The sequence below is a fragment of the Pristis pectinata genome, chromosome 9, assembly GCF_009764475.1.
Source record: "Pristis pectinata isolate sPriPec2 chromosome 9, sPriPec2.1.pri, whole genome shotgun sequence".
In the NCBI taxonomy this organism is placed as follows: domain Eukaryota; kingdom Metazoa; phylum Chordata; class Chondrichthyes; order Rhinopristiformes; family Pristidae; genus Pristis; species Pristis pectinata.
In genome coordinates, this window is record NC_067413.1 from 63,776,701 (window position 1) to 63,798,187 (window position 21,487).

At 39.9% G+C, this 21,487-nt stretch overlaps 1 protein-coding gene across 2 annotated transcripts in view; it reads left to right on the plus strand.

Moving 5' to 3' along the window:
• lpin2 (lipin 2) overlaps window positions 1-21,487 on the plus strand; it is an 89,888-nt gene that overhangs the window by 60,646 nt on the left and 7,755 nt on the right. For both annotated transcript variants that reach the window (XM_052023366.1, XM_052023365.1), the window contains exons 8-16: window positions 1,973-2,072; window positions 4,470-4,657; window positions 9,024-9,117; window positions 10,603-10,672; window positions 11,330-11,419; window positions 13,268-13,338; window positions 14,892-15,036; window positions 15,489-15,637; window positions 17,292-17,378. In XM_052023366.1, coding sequence (XP_051879326.1) covers window positions 1,973-2,072; window positions 4,470-4,657; window positions 9,024-9,117; window positions 10,603-10,672; window positions 11,330-11,419; window positions 13,268-13,338; window positions 14,892-15,036; window positions 15,489-15,637; window positions 17,292-17,378 — 994 coding nt within the window. The remainder of the gene's footprint in view (window positions 1-1,972; window positions 2,073-4,469; window positions 4,658-9,023; window positions 9,118-10,602; window positions 10,673-11,329; window positions 11,420-13,267; window positions 13,339-14,891; window positions 15,037-15,488; window positions 15,638-17,291; window positions 17,379-21,487) is intronic.

A 21,487-nucleotide genomic window follows, 5' to 3' on the forward strand; every position in this document is an offset into this window, starting at 1 on the left:
CTCTGTAGTTGGGAAAATGCTGTAATTCATACTAAAACATGTGATCTCAAGAAATTATTTAAAACAGAAAAAGTGAGTAGAATCAATGAAGATTTATGAAAGGAAAATTATATTTGATTAATCTATTGAAAAAAAAAACTGAGGATCCATCTAGTAGAGGAGATTAGGGAAAACCAATGCATGTGTATTTGCATTTTCAGAAGGCTTTCAATAAGGTCCCACACAGGATGTTGGTGAACAAGATTAGAGCACATGGAACTGAGGTAATATCCTGTCATGGACTGATAAGAGGTTAATAACGGGAAAACGGTAGGAATTAATGGGTCCTTCTCAGGTTTTCAGGCTGAGACTAGTGGAAGACTCACCAATGATTCACAAAGAATATCAATGGTTTGCCTGATGGGACCAAATGTAACATTTTAAAATTTGCTGAAGAATCAAAACGAAATGGAAATATGTGTAGTAATAAGTATGTAAGGAGGCTGCAAAGGATATAATTATAGTGATCAGACAACCACAGGATAGATGCAGCACACTGTGGAAGAATATGAGGTTATCAACCTCAGTAGAAATAAAACAAGAAAGCAGAGTATTTTTAAATGATGAGAGATTGGGAAATGTTCATGTTCAAAAGGACCTGGGAAAATTAACAAAGTGCAGCAGGCAATTAAGAAAGCAAATGGTCTGTTGGCCTTTGTTTAAGAGGTTTGAGTAAAGGAATAAAACGTCTTACTAGTATTATGTAGGGCCTTGATGAGACCACACCTAGAGTATTATATACAATTTTGCCTGCCTTGCCTAAAAAAGGATATATTTTCAATAAAAGGAATGCTCCAAAGATTCGCTAGGCTGATTTTCAGGGGTGGCATGTATCTTATACAAGAAACAATTGAGTAGGTTAGGGGACTTCAGACTTTAAGAATTTGTCATGTTTCAATGACCTGTCATCTTATTCTTCTTGAGGTGTCAATAGAGGATGAGTGTTTTCGCTGGTTGAGGAATCTGGAACCATAGTTTGACCTCTAAATAAGGGGAGGCCATTTAGGACAGAGATGAGAAATTTCTTCACTTGTGGAGGCAAATCTTTGGAATTTTATACCATGGAAGCCCATGGATGCTCTGTTATTTTTTCCATACTTCCTTTCAACATACAAGGAAGCCTTTCAACCATTGAGTCTATACCAGCTTAATAGAGCAATCCCAGTCCTCCACTAATTTTCCCTGTAACCTCTTCTTGCCACATTCTCAACATTTCTACCACCTACCTACACTAGAGGCGGCTTACGGTGACCAAGTTACCTTACAAACTTGCACATCATTGGAGTGTGGGCAACAATCTGAGCATGTGGTGGAGCAGTGGGGGTGCACACGCACATGGAGAATGTGCAAACGCCACATATGGGCAGCTCAGGAGGTCAGAGGCGATTGCATTCAAAATGGCAATTGATAGATTTTTGAACTTTGGAGAGAACAAGGGTTACGAGGATAGAGCAGGACAAGTGTTTCAGGATGGGCAGGCATGAGCTTGTTGAAAGGCAGAGCAGGTTTAAGAGCCCTACTTGTATTTATTTATCTTGCTATCAGCAGACGCAGCAAAAATGTTTCTGAAAGGTAGTTTTATGTAAAATAAATGTTGTAATGGATAGTTCCTGGGCAGAAGCCAGAGATAGTGGATTGAAACTGTTCAGAATTTGCAAAGTTAGCAAGATATTAAATTGCCAAAGATAGTGTATCTGCTTGCTTTACTTGTCAGAAAACAAAAATCCTCAAGACCTAATCTAACTTTTCAAACCTTTTTCATTGCCTACGTGCAGAGAAACTTCTTGAATTTGATATGAGGTTTGGAGAGACGACGTGTTCTTGGATATTTTCCACAAAGTAAATCGAGAGGAAATTAGGATTTTACGTAATTAGAGAGTGTGGAAAGTTGTTAAAACTATTTGTGGAAATTCAGTTTTGTATGTTTATGCAGGTCTCCATAAACGAAGTCAGCACCAAGGACCTGAAGACATCTATTTGGATGATCTGCCTGTGCTGGAACCAGAGGTTGCTGCTCGCTATTTTCCTAAAAGGTACCACGTTGTCTGACAAAGGGTCCTCGACATGAAACATTAACACTGTTTCTCTTTCCACGGATGCTGCAAGACCTGCTGAGTGTTTCCTGCATTTCTGTTTTTACATGTTGACTTCCTACGATTTAATAGGCTGGTTTGGGAATACTAGCAAGTCTGGGATGTAGGCAAGTCCAAGAGAGGAGTCTGACATTTTTGGTTATTAACAGCTGAGGGTGTGCTGATTAAATGTTCTGTTTTTCCCAGTTTGATAAATGGGAATCAAATTTTGCCTTTATGGCTAATTATTTGACAGTGATATGATATTTCAGGGTGAATGTATACCTTGTCAATTTTATATTTCCCAATAAATATGTGGCCAATCAAGAGCCCTACCTTGTGCTATTGTCTCCAACATAGTTGATATCTAAATGATCTCGTGAAGAGGCAAAATCAATGTCTAAATCCACATTTCCTTCATTATGTTTAACAGGATATGATCAATTAAAGTTGGTAATTATTCCATTCTTGTGCCGCTTGCATTTAAATGTTTTTGTTTGTGCGGTGTCTATGAACATCCCTCCTATCTTATGGAAATATATTCCTCTTGATGGAAATTTCAAAATCCAGCAAAAATGGGGCTGAGAAATGTCTTTTGTTCTACCTCTCAAATATTTAATCTGCTGCACAAACTTCAAGGATTCATAACCTATGCCTTGGTGATTCAAGTGCTTGACCAGATGCTGCTGCGATATTGGGAGTTCAAGAACCATTCTGACCTTCCTACTTTGTTCTGCGATTTCAACTACATTTTTTTTGTTACTGCACCTACTTAGTAATAACAGGTTTAAGGTAATATTCATTCCCAGCCCATTTGGCTAGCAAAATTTGCATACAGTTCAAGATAAAGTACATTCTCATGGGGTTTTCTGAATTCTTAAACTGAAGACCCGCAGCTTCAACTAGATGAGGTCCCCTGGTGATGAGCAGTGTCTTTCTCCTTATTCCAACTGCCATGTAATGGACGGATCAGATAATCTGTTGTTGGGATTTAACACTGCAATGTCTGTTTGCTCAATGGTGCCAGGGTTCACTGGATTATGATCCTCATTGATCACCTAAAACATTTTCAAGATAAGGCTCCTTTATTGTGACTATTCCCCACCAGCATCACCTCCCTGCTGTCTGCTTTTAAATCCTTCCTACTGCCCTTCCATACATAAATTATTTTATTTGATTATTAAAAGATGTCAAATATTTTCAATTGTACTATTTAAGAACTGTATATTCACATTTTTTTATGCACTTTGTACCCACTGTGTACAAAGCTGAAAAGTACATAAGGAAAAATGGTGGTATTTGGAATTTGTGCAGGGTAATTTCCTTGGGGCTTGCAGTTAGTAGGTTGACATGTCTCTTCCTTGTTTCTCACATCAGGGAATAGCTCCCTGAAAGTGGCCAAACAAGTGGTAAAGAAGGCGTATGGCATGCTTACCTTCATTAGTCAGAGCATTGAGTATAAGAGGAAGGAAGTCTCATTGCAGCTGTATAAAACTTTGGTTAGGCTGCACTCGGAGTATTGTGTGCAATTCTGATCACCCCCATTACAGGAAGGATGTGGAGGATTTGGAAAGGATTCTTTTGTTAAACCAGAAGAGGTTTTACCAGGATGCTGCCTTGGATGAGAGGGCATGAGCTATAAGGAGAGGTTGGACAAACTTGGATTGTTTTCTCTGGAGCTTCGGAGGCTGACGGGAGACCTGAAATAAGTTTATAAAATCATGAGAGGCATAGATAAGGTAGACAGTCGGAATCCTTTTCCCAGGGTAGAAATGTCAAATACCAGAGACGTGCATTTAAGGTGAGGGGGGAAAAGTTTAAAGATGTCCGGGGCAAGTCCCCCCCCCCCCCCCCCCCCCCCCCCCAACAGAAAGAGAGTGGTAGGTGCCTGGCATGGGCTGCCTGGGGTAGTAGTGGAAGCAGATATGATGGTCGTGTTTAAGAGCCTTTTAGATAGACAATATGCAGGAAATGGAGGGATGTGAATCATGTGCAGGCAGAAGAGATTTAGTTTAATTTGGCATAGTGTTTGGCACAGTCTTCGTGGGCTGAAGGGCCTGTTCCTTTGTTGTATTGTTCTATGTCCTAAAGGATGGCTCTGGTGGAATGAGCAGGAGTTTAATTGACATTAATTATGATTGCAATAATCTTGGCTGTGGATGGCACAGTCAAGATTAAACTTATTGCAGACCACTACTTTGCCTGTGAAATTGCATTTCCCCTGATACGTAGGATTCCTGCAATGAGTTAAGTCATGCATTCCATTAACGATGCAACAATTTACAACCAAGTTTGGATATGACTGCTCCCATTAATGCAACATAAATTAACAGTATCCTATTTTTTTCTCTCCTACAGTGAGTTTGACAGCAGTTCTAAACGATGGACTGAATCAGATATGCAATCTGGTTCTCAGTCGCCACAGTCAGTAGAAAGTGCGGCAATGGATAGTGGCACCGAATGCCTCTATGATTCACCCTCTGACTTACCAGATCTTGTGTTCTCGCTCTGTGGGGGCCTAAGTGAAAATACTGAGATTTCCATAGGTAAGACAAAAGATGGAACATGAAGACTTAAGAACACCATTGAAGGTTTAGTGGAAAAATTCTTCACTCTTCCCTAAATTTTAGGACAATTGAGATGTCTCCTCTTCAACCTTTGATCCAATGATTTGCATCAGCTTAACATTGACTCTGTGGTATAGAAATAGACAATTCAGCCCAACCCTCTTTGCATGACTCTATCATCATAATTTCTAATCTTTACATTTAAGGGGTCATATAATTCATAGGGTTCTCATAACATTCATTGTAACCATAAAGGTTTCTTGTCATCCCAGCTTGTTCAGCTTTCCTCCGTGTTTCCTTTCAGTTCTGGTATTAATCTTGTGAAGCCATTTTGCAACTTCTTCATTTCGTCCATGTTATTTATAATATGGTGAATTGAACTGCATAATTATTCTCCTGAATAGGTTAAACAAAAATTTAATGCCAATTTTATGTGCTGATGTTCAATTACATACCTCTGGAAATGAATTTTGGTTATGTACTTTGTCTTTTGATTTTTTAAAATGTGTACTTCTAGATCTTCTGTCTTCTCTACCCTTTTAGATTTCAAATGTTGTGTAGCCATTTTATTCTCCCTACCAAAATGCACAGTAAGATTTTGAAATTTGTGACCATCCTGCAAGTATATTGATATAGTCCTGTACCTTGCTGATTTTTCTGTTAATATGTGCAATCAACAACTTACGAAGTACTTTCCATTTCTGAAAACAAATCACTGTAAGCCACCTTCGAGTGGACAGAGAGAACTTTTTAAAACCATAAACTGTTCTATTTTGTAGTCAGTTTGATTTCATTCTGTTACTTGTCCACTGATCTCAAATTGCTATGATCCTAAGTCACAATTTTACCAAGCAGCACCTTTTATGAATAGCTTACATCTACATTTGCACTTCTACTTTTGCTCTTGCAAAGAATTCAACAGGTTGCATGCAGATAAACATAGTTTATTATTCCTTTTACAAAGGTGAAGGCCATTTGACCCATTGAGTCTATGGCAGCTCTCAGATCAATCCTCTTCCTTATTTCCACTTGTCTCTCTCACACCCATTTAACTGCTTCCTGATTCTCTTACCACCCACATACACTCACAGTAAATTACAGTGCCCAGTTAACCTACAAACCAGCACATCTTTGGAAAGAGGAAGGGAACTCGCAGGGTCGTGTGAGAACATGCAAACTCCACGCAGACAGGAGGTGTAAGGCAAACAGCACTACCTGCTACACCACTGTGCCACCCCAGCTTTGTAATCCTTGCATCTCAAATGGAATTTAGTTTTTGAAGGATTGGTTAGGTAACAAATTTCTTTTTGCATTTAACCATTTTATTAGAATCTCTAGTAAATCTCGAAGCTATTCAATATTTATGAATAATTGAAAATCAAAAAATGGCAGATGCTCAATCTGAAATAAAAACAAATGTTGGAAACACTTAGCTGGTCAGGCAGCATCTGTGAAATGAGAAACTAACACTTCAGATAGTTGGCCAACTCTTTTTCAGTTCTGATGAAGGCTTTTGCCTAAACTAGTAACTCAAGAGTTTTTCTTTCCATATGTGCTTCCTTATTGTGTGTTTCTAGCACTTTGTTTTTGTTTGGTAGTTCTGCTACTTTGCTGCCATTGTTTGTATTTTTGTTGTGTGCTTTTTTTAAGAAGGTTGATCCGGGTTCTGCTTTGGTATTTTCATTTTATCTGTCAAATGCTAATACATGTACATTCATTAGCGGTTTTGAAGTTCTTTTTGCCTTACAAATTAAAACAAAAATTCTTGATCTTTTCACATTCTTTTGTTGTCATTCCCTTTATTGACTCCACTTTGAAATCAAGTTTTACCCTTGTAATCCTCTATTATTGACCAGTTTCTTTTGATTTTGCTCTTAGATACCTCTGTTCTAATAATTTGTATTATCCCATTTGTTTTATCCCCTGAAAATACTAATTTTTATTTCAAAACTTTATTTAACCCTAAATTCTTCTATAATGATTAATTTCTCCTAGATGCTCTGTTCCATATCTCATTTACTAAATCTAATTTTTGTTTCTCTGAATTCCAGTATGCTGTGTAACCCCTGTACACCATGAACTGTAAAATGGTCTGTTTTGGCAGTAAAAATTAAAAAAAAATCTAAATGGTGAGGGAATGCAGAGATCAGAGATACAGAGCGATCTGTGTGTTCTAGTACATGATTAACAAAAGGTTAGTGTGCAGGCACAGTAGAGTAATTCGGAAAGTAAACAGTGTTATAGTTTATTGCTTAGGAAGCCAAATATAAAAGTAGAAAGGTTGTTCTTCAGTTGTAAATGACAGTTGGTGAGATTCATCTTAAGTGCCATGTACTGAATTGATCTCCTTAATTAAAAATGGATGTTAACATTTTGGAAGCAGTTTGAAGATGGTTTAAAGACTGATGCCTGGGGAATGGGTGGGTTGTCTTATGAGAAAAGGTTGGACAGTTTAGGCTTGTGTGCTGGAGTTCAGAAGATTTGCGAGATGATAATTGAAATTTTAAAATCATGGATTTTGATAGGTTGGAAGTGGAAACAATTCCTCTTGTGAGATTATCTAGACTGATGGGGTCACTGATTAACAACAAAAGCTCGCCCATTAAGACAGATGAGATGATTTTAATTTCAGAAATTCATGAGTGTTTGGAACTCTTTCCCAAAGGATGGTGGAAGCAGAGTCTCAGTATATTTTAAAGATGGGTAGATAGATTCTTGATAAGCAAGTGGGTGAAGGGTTATTGTTGGTGCAATTGAGGTTACAATTGGATCAGAAGTTATCTGTTAAATGGCAAAATGGGCTTGACGGCCCACTTCTAATTTATATGTTCATACATAATTTCTCATTCTCCATTTTCTTCCACGGTTGTGTGGTATGTGCAATAACCCTGTTCATTTATTCCCTTGTATCAATCTTAATGTTATTATTACAGTGGAATATGTCTTAGATTAGCTACCTCATTCCCTCTTCCTTCCCCATCATCTCTAGATCTGTTACCTGTAATACTTAACTAAGTTCTGTTCTTCGTGAAGCCGAGTTTCAATTATTCCTACAGTTACTTCTGCTCCTGGCTTAAAAACTATCTTTCTGTTGCACTTCGTATGATGTGCACGTGCAGGCAAAATCCCCATGTTATTTTTAAGCTGCTATGTTCCTTAAGGCTGCTTATTTGTGTATTGCCCTTGCTCTTTAGCTTGGTTTGATTTTTTTTAATGCTCATCTGATTTTTTTTTAATATAAGAGGTGTACTTTATTTCCAGCAAATTGCTTTCACCACTACCTGTCTTCCCCACCAATCCCTCCCATCTTGCTAATTTACTGGTAAGTTGCTTAAATACAGACTAACCAAATGTTAATTAAGTTTAAAATGATGCAACTTCCCAGTGATTTTGAAATTGGGTTTCAAAATTGATAAAAGTGAGTATTCTGATTAGTCACTTTTTCTTAGTAACTTTATTTCAAATGATGAATTCTTTGAGTTTGTCCATGAAAGTACAATGCAGAAGAAGTGGCCTTTGTTCCATATTATGTTCCTATATGAAAACTTCCACAAGGGCTGTCATTAGAATCTTGTGTGTGTTGTTTCATTCTTGAAGTCACTTTACAATATGTCCCATTTCATAGTAGTCTGACAGTAGCAAGTGTTATTACTCGTGATGATTTTTGAAATGAAAAATTGCTTCACTTACATTATTGAATAAAAATGTACTTGGACAGATGTTATGCTCTGACATCAAGAGCACACTATGAAGGGTTCAAGATGTTTAATCCTTTTTTATATATTGCAAATCCCTGGAAGCATACTATCTGCATTGGTAATCACTCAGTAAACTTAATAAATTTGATTTTTCTATCCTTTTATCGTGTGAGTGATAATAAATCAGCAGACCTATTAAACAGCAATGTGAAGTGATGAGTTTTTAAGAGTATGAAGAGAATAATAAAGATAATGTGAAGTACAGAAAGTTGGCATTGTCTGCAGTTGTAATGAGATTTGGGTTTGTGCTCTGAATCTTCTGGCATGCCAAATTCACAAAAGTAGCTAAGCCATTTTGGATAAGTATTTGGTGAAGTCAGGAGTCGAGAGAAAATTGATGAGGAGAATCTCACTGAGTCTTTCAATAGTTCCTAGAGATCAGCTGAACCTTGATTAGATTTGCTGGTTGAGAGAAAAACAGAGCAAAAACAGAAGTATGATTCATTTATATTTCTTGTTCAAGGGGGAGCAGAGTAAGTTAAGTTGAATGTGTTAACCAAAAAAAAGTAAATCCCTAACTAGACAAAACAGACAAATAACATTCAAGCACAAGTACTTGTTAAGTACCATCTTGCATTCTTTTGCAGAGAAATTTTTGCAACATGTTGTTACATATCATGAATTTGCTGAAAATCCTGGAATTATAGATGATCCTAATCTTGTTCTAAGAATTAATAACAGGTACGCTATCTGAACGTGTTTTAGTTAGAACTTATATAAAGGGAATTTGTATTGCAACTGAAACACTGCTGGATTTTATAGCAACAATTACAGAGACAAATTGCTGCATTTGATTTTTTTCCATTTTGTGTACATGGAACAACAACTATAATCCTCTTGCTTATCTAACTTGAAATCATTAATAGTGTAACAGTAACCTTAGGTATTTCATTTATTGATGAGTAAATTAATTTTGATCCAATTGTTCTTTGTTTTCAAACCCATCAGTTTGTGATCTTGACCTTGCATTTTAATAACTTACAACTTAGTGAGAATGTGCCCTGTTTGATTACACTGTTGTGACACTTGGAATACATTTACCACATTCATACAAAATTAAAACACTTCCAAATTCCTCATTCAGTTGTTGAATTAAATACTCTTGTGGATACTGGGACCAGGAATATTCGAGGGCAATTAGACAATTCTGTTGTTTATTAGTCTCCTCCAAACCCTACTTCCTTTCCACTTTTCTTCCCTACTCCCACTGCCCCCAACTGCTCAACCTACTAGAACCTACTAGCCTTGCTGCTATACTCAATCCATTAAAACAAGCATCCAGCAAAACAGATGATGAAATGAATCTAAAGAATGCATTAATAAAATTGTATTCACTATTTCACAGAATATTGAACTCGATTGTAACAGATCTTGTGTTAGTCTGCCACTTTCCTGACCTGTGGTTACCTCTGGCTTGGGTCCCTGAGCATGACCTCAGTATATATGCATTAATCCACCATAAATAAATAATTGCATGCATTCATTGTCTTGAGCCATCAAGTTCAGACATATTTAAGAGCTGAACCCTCGATTTTCCTTTTAGCTTAACTGAACACTATAATTTGGCTTCTCTCTTTTAAAGAAATGTAATTTTCTAATCGTTTCCAATTGTTATCTGTTAGCTGGGCAACTGTTTCTGTGATTGTTGTTGAATTGCCTGCTGACACCTGCTGGGTGCCTGATCAAGGTGTTGCCTGGCAGCTTTGCTACTTGCACACTGGGATATGAGGAATCGCTTTCAGGAAAAGGGGCAATAAAATTGGAAATCGGTGAAGTTTGAGAGCTATCTGCAGCAATGTTCATTTATTCCTGGACCTAGATGTTTCATATTCAAGTGATGAAGATTTGTTAAACTTCCTTGGCATAGAGCATAAATAGACTTAGTTGTTACATATTGTATGTGGGAGGGAAGCAGAGAGGGAACAGGAGTGAACCAGTAGTGAATGGCAAGGAACCTGGTGCATTTAAGCCTAGAAACACATTGCTTTAGTTTCTGTAAAATGCATCTGTCCATGCTTTACAAAAATTCTGATTCTCATTGAATTTTATCTCCAGTCAGTGTTCTTCTTAGAACCAATATGATGGTTATTTGTTTTTCCTGGTGTAGGACATGTTTGAGCTATTTATTTTTTTTCTGAAATTGATATAAAGTATGTAATTGTGCAGGTACTACAACTGGACATTGGCTGCTCCCATGATTCTCAGCATGCAGGCTTTCCAAAAGTGTCTACCCAAGGTAAAATAAAAACTGATGTGAACCACTAGCTTTACATTTTTAAAATTACGTGAAATATCATTTTCTACAAATAGGATATTATTATAACCAGTTTTTTAAATCATCACGTGTGTTATGAACTAAAGACATCTTTAAAAACTAATTTGTTATTTTTGACCACTGTATGAAATCTCTGGTTTGCAGGAGTCATAAGCAGCCATTGTGATGTTGCATAGATTTTTGGTCCATTTAGAATTCAACACCGAGGAGACAGTTCCCTTGGTGGGTTCTAGTGAGCTGTAGAAAGCTAGTCGTACATGGTCCAGGTGTAGGTTGCTAAACATAGCCAAATTCTTCAAGGGTTTGGAGCAGAAGACTACTTGGCTCATCACAATCTTCACAATGTCTTTGAACTATCCCATCCTTGACTTCCCCCTGTAATTGTTTTTTGAATTGTAATGCACTTTCTTCACCTTTTTAAGATGTAGTATTCTGGCTTCTGCAGCCACTGTTTTTTCTTATAGATTTTATTACCCTAAAAATGTACCATGCTTTAGAAACAAAATATTTTGTCTGTAAATTTATAGCCTTTGATTATCGTTAAGTGAAGACACATTACCCACGTACCCATATTACCCACATATAAAACGTGTATCCACATTCATTCTGCACTTGTAGGAAACAATTGATGACTGGGTGAAAGTGAAGATGCCAAAGAAGTCTGGCAGGTGGTGGTTCTGGCGTAAGAGGGATAGTACTGTCAAACAGGTACGCTTATTGCTAACTTCATTTTGTCCATGATGAAATAAGTTTAAGAGATAAGAAATAAGTTCAATTGTGGCTGAGTGATAAGTGTGTCAAATTGCACAGATAAGGGAAGAAATTATAATTGTCTTTTTCAGAATATAATCTGATTTTTAGATCCAAAGGATCAATTAAACTCTCTTCCCAATGTTAACATATGCCCATGGGCAGTTTTTTGTTTATGAAGCAATTCTGAACATGCAGGACATACATCTGCATGGAACTTTTTTTTACCAATGATTTTTTTTTAATGGGTACATTCTTTGAAGATCATGCTTGGACAATGACAGTGATTGTTTATGGTTGTTGGTGTTTAGCCTGATCTTGTACAGGTCTTCTACAATTGACCAGTGTTCAATTTATGAATTTTAGCTACAGTGCTATTGACTCTTTAGGGTACAGATCCTCACTTTAATGAAACTATTTTTCACTATACCAAATAAAGTGCCACTGCATGCATAGGAATGTATATTACCAGTCAATTTGATTTACAAGATTCTGCTTAACAATGCTTTACAAAATTGCAGCCCTTTTTTAAAATTGAGGAATGTGTATACACTTGGGATATTGGGTAGATTTTACAGTTGATGGCAGGCCATTGGCACTGATTATTTTGTGTAAGTAGTTTCAAAGCAATGGTCCAGATTTTCCCAAGTAATATAAGTTTCCCCTCCAAGTGGGAAGCACAGGATTCCTGTGCAAGCAAGCACTAATGCAGAAATCTTAAATTTTCTGAAGTATTTATCTGGAGTTTTGCTGATTGTGCTTCTCATGCACTTCTAGTTGCATTCCCCATGCAATTCTCCAGCAGATTTGCTGGGATGTTTGCCCATTAAAGCTGTGATAGGTTAGGAAAAAATGGAAAAGCTATGAGGAACTTGAAATGTACACTTTTTTGGAATTAATTGAGCTAAATATATTAAATGTTTTGTGTTTTAATATCTTAATAGTGTAATATGTTTTTCAATATCAGATGTCTAGAAACTATTATTTTGATAGCCAGCTAAGTCTAGCGGCACAGCTTAGCAGCTGTCAAAGCATTTAGTTCAGGTGGTGCTACACAGTGCATTTATGTGGGAAGACTTACGTGGTCTTTAACTAGGTTTTTGCTGACTTCTTCAGAAAGTTGCCATTTGAAGATCAGCTCAGTTTAAGTGCAGTCAAAGTAGGTTAGGGAATGTAAAGAATGGGTGGTTCAATGTGCCAGAGCTGCCAGTGACTGCTTAGCCTATAATGTGCAAGTAGTAGGGATGTGGAGCTAGGGGTATTGCTGAAAGTCCTTTCAGTTCTCCACCCATGTGATTGTTGTTTGTTTATTTCTCGGCTGTTAGTGGCCTGTGGCACCAGGTCCACAGGAAACTGCAGCAAATACCCAAATGGAAATAGAGGGTTCTTTAGAATGCTCTTTTGAGATGGCTCTGCAGATTTCCCTGCTGAACCATTCTAAAGATTGCATTGCTAATCTTTTAGCCTATAATCTATACTGCACTGTTGGAGTTCACATTCATTCATAAGCAAACTCCATTTTGATTGTGGAGTGCTCCCAGGAGACTGCTAAATAACCTGAAAGAGATTACTATTTTAAAACCTTATTTGTATGTATTCTACCTTTAACATGGATGTTGCTTAAAATGTTACATGGTTTACCCAACCTGACTTTGGAGGGGGAAAAAAATGGTAAAATCTCTCTTGAATAGATTGAGGCTGAATCATACAAATTTTGAAAGCAATGAGACTGAAGGCATGAACAAATCCTCTCATTTCTATGGTTGTTGTCATCTCTATAATCACTGTTGTTATGTGCATTGACAGCCTGAAACAAAACAAGAAAAACTGAATGAAACCAACAAAATCGATCAAAGCCAAAACACTGCCACCAGCAGGTAAATTTTGATGCATTTTAGCACAAATCCCAGTAACAATTACTTTTGCCAAACTTCATAATGTCTTAAATTTGTGCATCTTTGGTTTTCACTGTAATTTACAACTTTTATTAGGGTCTGTATGGAATATGTAAAAGAAAGTTGTCGCTAATGCGAAATTGAGTTGATAATTCTCCCCTTGCAGTAGAAAATCATTTCTGGATCTATATTTATTCCCTCTTTATTCAGAAACATTGAACACTGCTGTGCTGTGCTGTGCTGTCCCACTATCAACGAAGCTGAAATCTGCTACACTGGGAACCTTTCCAATTTGGTTCAATACTATATCATGTCCAATGTCTAGAAGTCACCAATTCACTGTAATTTAAATTAAATTGCTGTCTTTCCTTAATAGATATAAATAATACATATAACCATGAAATTACTGATTATTCTTCTGCATTTGTGTTAAAGGGATTATAGGTCTGAATTGCTGCCATTTAGCACTACTGGGACTTAAAAATCATAGAATTATTTTAAATGTGTGGCACAAAAAGGTCAATGCATAATGGGATGAATGTTTTAGGTATTCTTTAGGACTGCCATAGGATCCAAAACAGACCTGCAATAAATTAATTCTTTTAGATTAAGGTTTAATCTTATTTTGAAGAAAATTGTCATTACATAACACGCGAATGCTAAATAGCAAGCAAGTTCAGATGTTAAAATTGAATCTGGAGAAATGGGGGAAGGCATGTTTATGAAATGGGAAAACCTGGACTTTTAACTAAGCTGGATATATATCTAAAGTGATTTTTTTTTTAAGAAGGGATACTATAAAGAAGTGGTGCACCTAGTTTTTGGTTTGATGTTACTTTCATTACATGGATCTTTCATTACAAGTAGGCCATTCATGTCTTGGGAACTTTTGATATATTAAAGGTGTTATAAAAACACAAGTTGCCAATGAATAAGGATGAAATACACAAGTGGTGATTAGGGTCACACCATCCAGTTGGAGAAGGATTTGTTTATGACCTGTGCTGCTTAAGAAATGACTTATTTGCCCAAAAGATTGAAAAGGATGTAGATCTAAAATTAATTTCTTAACATTTACTAGAATTCCCAATTTTGCCATTGAGGAGAAAAAAAAGTGGAAATTCAATTTTTAAAAAAAAATTATGTGGGAAAACTTAATTTATCCCATTTCAGAAGTGGTAAACATCTTGATCTTAGTTCTCAATGCAAGGAACTCTAGTATTTTGTAATTTTATAAAACAGGATTTTATCTAATAATTTCCAGTTTGATCCACAGAAATTGTATTAAAAATCAAGATGCATTGATTTTTACAGTATTTTACACTTTTTAAAACTTGTTTTACTAGTTGTACAAATTGAACTGGAAAATTTTTATTTGGTTTATCTCACGGAATATATTAGTACATGCGATCTACACTTTCACCCAGGTGTCAGTTGTGAAACTATTTCTGATGTGGATTAGAATATGGAATATTTTGAATGCATAATATTTGGCACTATTAGTGACATTTCCCTCTACTTTATCGCTTGTTTAGATCCAAGGAGGAAGATTCTTCTAGTGATGAAGACTCAACCCAACTAAATGAACCAACAGCAAATGATCCAAAACATTCTGAGAACACCAATCAGGGATACTCTGTCTTTTACAAGAAGTCTCTGAGGTTATCCTCGGAACAAATTGTAAGAAAAATTTCTATAGTATGATTCTTGGTTTATTTAAATATAATTAAATTTTTTAGTACATAGGTAGTTCTTTATTATCATGTTGACAGTTTCTCTCATATGTAGAGAAGCAGATTTGAGAGGATTGGTTAAATCACTAACTGATGTTCTGAGAGATCCTCGCACTTGTATCAAATTCCTGCATTTTTCTAGTCATACAAAGTTTCTCAAATGCACATCTGCATGTTTACTACTTGCAATAGTGAACCTAGAGCACTTCTGAAATATGTTTAAGATTTAATACAGTTTGCTTTGTAATGCACTTTAATTTTAACAAAGCTCCTGCAGATATGTGAGAAGTGGCTGGTGATTTGGTAGTAGAAAAATACAATTTTGGAATGGAGTTGAACAAAAATAACTCTAACTTTTTTTTGAGTCTTATTTTTTTCTTGTGTGCATGTATATCAAAGGCAAGTCTGAAACTGAAAGAGGGGCCAAATGATGCAGTCTTTAGTATTACAACACAGTATCAAGGCACCTGTCGCTGTGAAGGAACAATATACCTCTGGAATTGGAATGATAAAGTCATCATATCTGATATTGATGGAACAATAACCAAGTAGGTTGTGTATATTGGACGTATATATACTATAGCAGGTTCTTATTAAATACATAGAAAATTTTGTGTAGCGTAACAAATTGGTTAAAACAAACTCGTACATTATCTCTGAACCTTATAATTTATGTAGGTTCTACTTGCATGTTTTACTTTATAATGTAATTTGCTGCATAATGATTTAGGAAAAAAATTAATGTCTGTCTGGAACTTTTTCCAGTGTCTTGTCAATAAGAATCATGGAAGTTATAATTATGATGCTTAGCTTTTTTTCAACTAAAATATGTGTGTTTCTTTGATTTTGTTTCTTTAAGTGGATGCTTAATTTCTTAGTTGCTGGGCTATTTCACTGGATGCCACAGGCATCATGCCATTTGTAAACTAATTTATTTCCTGCATTTTTTCCTCTTTAAAAATATGACTTGTGATCTTTTGAACTGTACTTGAGCTTTTTGTAGCCCAATTGCACTCTGTAGCATTCATTATCCTCACCCCCTTGATTCTTGTATGATCCAGCCTTCTTTTGTTCTGCTTCATTGTCTTTTTCCAGTGTCCATATCCTTTTGAATCATTCTATAACGACTCTGAACAGCTTCTTACAGTGAAGTTTTAAGTTTCCACTCAACAGGACCAGGATTTTCAAAGGTCATCTAATTTATAAATCTGTTTCTATTTTCTCCTTTTATTACTTTCATGTGTTCTAAAATTCTTGTGTGTATGAGTGCAGTCTTTTGAGCTTTTCTTCAGTCTTTCTGAGCACCATTGGCCATAATTCTCTGGGCCTTATGATACTTTAAGTGTTAGGACTGGCTCACTGGAAATTTTCAAGGGATGCATAGAGCAAGGCTGTTTAGCACCTTAAACTTGTTCTGTCATTGTATATTCCTCTTAAACTTTGACCATTATCACCCCTATCCCTTGACCATTTGAATTAGAGTGCATCTAGTCCTAGTTTCTTGTTTTGTAATTTAACCTTGGATTCCAGAAATGATTTGCTCCCTCTAAAACCTATCTAGCCACCAGTAGCTGTGATGCCCAGAAGTCCATGTGATCTAACATGGATTTTATATAGCAGCAACATAATTTCCATCCCCACATATTCCAAACCTGATGTAAAAACTATCATTCCATAAGCCCTTTTGAATAAATTTAGTATGTCAGGCGCCTATATCACATTGCCATTCAGAGTCCCTGCTTCCCAAGAATGTCATTTGACTGCTGACACCAACAGTAGGGTTTTTGGGTATTATCAGCAAAATACCCCACCAGTCTCTTGGGGTAGTCCAGGCTGGTCCCTCTTGGTCCTGTTTCCAGAATGTCCTGTGAATGTGTGTGGTAATGTGCACCCATTGACCAGCATTATTTTTTTCCAGAAATTTTGATAGACACTTAAAAATTCATTACATAGAATAACATTGATGCATCCTTAAAAACACATTCCAATCTATAGGTTATAATGATATTGCTGAAGTGCACATTTAATCACTCTTTTATTTCTTAGCTATCAAATGTCCCACTGTCTTCTTACTAATATAAAACTTAATTTTAACTCCCATTAATGTGGTACCCTTATTTACGACAAACCTGTTTTATGGTGGTCTTTTAACTTCTTTGAAGTTTATCAGCTGCAGGTAATTTATTGTAATTTTTCTTGTAGATCTGATGCTTTGGGGCAGATCCTTCCGCAGTTGGGCAAGGACTGGACCCATCCAGGGATCGCAAAACTTTATCATAAGATACATGAGTAAGTATTTCGCAATCACGTTTCAGAAGAAACAGGCAAAGCAAAGTTCAATTCATCTTCATGTTGCCAATTTCCTTTTCAAGTAATAGCAGAAAATAATAGAAATGCACAGCAGTTTAGGCAGCATCCTTGGAGAAAGAAGCAGAGTTCATGTTTCAAGTTGCTTTTAATTTTTATTTTGAATTTCCAGCATCTGCCATTGTCTTGCTTTTCAAAAGTGGTGACTTGTTGAGATTTGGGTCCATGGAATTGGACACCTCCAAGGTCCCTGTCTGAATTGGCATTATTTTAGGTCATTTCTGATCTTTACCTGGCACCTAGAAACTTGTACTTTCAGTACAGGTAATCCAAAGAGCCGAACAGTTGACACTGACGAGTTTTACTCTTCAGAAACTAAATGTGCCCACTTGCAGCATTGATCCTGGATTGAGCCTCTTAAACTGTATATTTCTGGTATTCATTGGATAAAATGGTTGGTAATTGGCTTAATCCAGTAAATAGTTGAGTATTTCAAGGCTATTAAAGGTAATACTGCTGATAGTGTAATGGTCTTCCAGGTACAAGTTTCTATAAATTATGGTGATATTGTGGCAGCCCGCACACGCGGGACTCGAACCGCCATCGGAAGCCGCGGGCAGACACGTGGTAGCGCATTTGGAACTACCCGCTTGGGTCGGACCCTCTGAGGACAGTCGGACATCATGTCCGCCCTGTGGGTCGCAGGGGCCCATGGAATGGGAGATTTAAGCGCGCGCTTTTGGAATCAGTAAAGGTTTTTGAGTTCAGCACTCTCTGCCTCCGTGTGTTCCTTTAGTAGCGCGTTGCGTGCAGCTACATTGGTGACCCCGACGTTCCAGATGGCATCTGGAGCTGGCGATCCAGTGACCAGCCATGAGTTTGAGCAACTTGCACAGCGTGGTCTCTCTGAAGCTCCCGACTTTCTGGGCCACTCAGCCCCATGTTTGGTTCAAGCAGGCTAAGGCCCAGTTCAATATCGGAGACATTACAGCCGATGTCACACTGTACTACTACGTGGTCAGCATGCTTGACCAGGACACGGCAGGCTGAATCATCAACTTCCTATGCCAGCCACCAACGGAGGACAGGTACAATAATCTTAAGGCGCTCCTGATCAATACCTCAGACTCTCCCGCCGCGAACGGGCCGCGTGGCTCCTACACATGGACGGTCTGGGCGACCGCACGCCATCCAAGCTCATGAATGATATGCTGGTGCTTATGGACAGCCATAAGCTGTGCCTTCTACTTGAACAGTTGTTCCTTGAGCAAATGCCAGAGGACATTCACCTCATCCTCGTGAGGGAGGATTTCAGCGACCCACAGAGGGTCGCGGCTAAAGCAGACGTCCTTTGGCAGAGTAAGCAATGTGGAGCAGCCTCCATTGGCCTAGCCACAAGCGTGCGCCCCAAAGCCCAGGCCCCGCAACCGAAGCCGTCGAGACCCATGGGGAAAAAGACAAAAGTTCAGAACAATGGTGTTTCTATCACCAAAGATGGGGTTCAGGCGCACACCGCCGCTGTCCACCATGTGCTTTTCCGGGAAACGCCGGGGCCAGGTGTCGCTAATGGCTATGATGACTGGCCACTGAGCCTCCTGTACCTCTGGGACTGGCACTCCGGGCGGCGCTTCCCGGTAGACACTGGGGCCGAAGTCAGCGTACATCCCTCCTTGAACATGGACACTCATAACGAGGTCCCAGGCCCTGAACTCACTGCTGCAAATGGCACCAGTATTCGGACGTATGGCCCGTGAATTATGTCACTGCATTTCGGGTCCAGCCGTTTCACTTGGACTTTCACGTTGGCAGCAGTATCACAGCCACTACTAGGGGCAGATTTCCTACGAGCTAACTGCCTCCTGGCTGACCTAAAAGGCCAGCGTTTGGTCCACGCTGAGACATTCCAGACTTTCCAGCTCGGAGAAGCCAAGCTACCAGCCCTCCACCTGGATTCTGTGACCCTCTCGGGTAACGAATTCACCAGTGTGTTGGCGGAATTCCCCTCCATAGTCACCCCGCAGTTCTCCACGGCCTACCCCAAGCACAGCATGCAGCACCACATCCCCACACAAGGACCACCGCTGCATGCCCGAGCTCACAGGCTCCCACCTGACAAGCTCCACCTCGCCAAGGAGGAGTTCCGCAAGATGGAAGAGATGGGAATCGTACGCCACTCAGCCCGTGGGCATCCCTGCTGCACATGGTGCCCAAGTCTGCAGGAGGATGGAGGCCCTGCGGAGACTACAGGAGGCTCAACGACGCCACAACCGCCGACAGATATCCGGTACCCCACATCCAGGACTTCACGGCGAACCTGCACGGAGCGACCGTCTTCTCAAATCGACCTGGTCAGGGGATACCATCAGATCCCAGTGCACCCCAACGACGTGCCCAGGACAGTCCTCATCACCTCATTCGGCTTGTTCGAATTCCTGAGGATGCCTTTCGGTCCCAAGAATGCAGCCCAAACTTTCCAAAGGCTCATGGACTTGGTGGGACGCGGCCTGGATTTCATTTTCATTTACTCGGACGATATCCTGGTGGCCAGCAGTTTGCACCAAGAGCATGTGGCACATTTGCGCCAGCTCTGCCAATGCCTGAGCGACCATGGACTGGCAATCAATCCAGCGAAGTGCCAGTTCAGGCTGACAGAGATCGACTTCTTGGGCCATAGAGTCAACCGACATGGCGCAGGTCCCCTACCGGACAAGGTCCAGGCCATCTGCCAGCTCCCCAAGCCCAGCATGGTCAAGGGCCTGCAGGAGTTCGTAGGGATGGTCAACTTTTATCATCGGTTCATGCCGGCGGCAGCACGCATCATGAGACCCTTGTTCAGCCTGATGGCTGGCAAGGCCAAAGAGGTGGCATGGGACGCGGAGTCCACGGAGGCGTTCGAGCAGGCCAAGGAGACACTGGCAAAGGCGGCCCTCCTACTGCACCCGAGAGTCGATGTACCCACGGCACTCACAGTCGATGCTTCCGACACGGCAGTCGGCGGAGTCCTGGAGCAGCTCGTCGAGGGCCAGTGGCGACTACTCGCTTTCTTCAGCCAGCACCTACGGCCACCAGAGGTGAAGTACAGCGCTTTTGACAGAGAGTTGCTAATGCTCTACCTGGCTGTCCAGCATTACCAGTACTTCCTCGAGGGAAGGGAGTTCGCTGTGTATATGGACCACAAGCCCCTCACCTTTGCACTGGCCAAGGTATTGGACCCATAGTTGGCTTGGCAGCAGAGGCACCTGTCCTTTATTTCAGAATTCACCACGGACGTCCGCCACATCGCAGGGAAGAACGACGTCGTTGCCGACCCTCCACTCAGCGGGCATATCGTCCTCGGGCATAGACTACGCAGCACTGGCAGAAGCACAATGGTCGGACACCAAAATCCCGGCTTACCGCACCACCGTTTCGGTGCTCCAGTTGGAGGACGTCCCCATCGGCCCGGCAGCGGATCGACTCCTGTGCGACGTGTCTACCAGCAAACCCCGACCCATGGTACCAGCAGCATGGAGGCGCCGGGTGTTCGACGCGCTGCACGATCTGGCCCACCCGTCTATCCAGGCGTCCATCAAGCTGGTGGCGGACAGATTCGTCTGGCACGGTTTGCACAAACAGGTCGGACATCGGGCCAGGACCTGCGTACACTGCCAGACCGCCAAAATCCAGAGGCACGTGAAGGCTCCCCACCAGCAGTTCCAACCAACGCACAGGAGGTTCCAACACATCCACGTGGACATTGACGGCCCCCTGCCAGTCTCCCGGGGTGCCAGGTATATCTTTACCATGGTAGACAGGTTCACCAGATGGCCGGAAGCTGTACCGCTTGCAGACACGTCCAGTGAGTCCTGCGCCAGGACGCTCATTGCAAACTGGATCGCCAGGTTCGGTCTCCCAACGGACATCACCTCCGACAGAGGGGCACAGTTCATGTCTGGTTTGTGGACAGCACTGGCGCAGCTCCTGGGCACCCAGCTGTATCACACCACAGCGTACCATCCCCAGTCCAACGGTTTGGTCGAGCAGTTCCACTGACATCTCGTCAGCCTTGATGGCGAGCCTCGGGGGCCCCAACTGGACAGATGAGCTTCCCT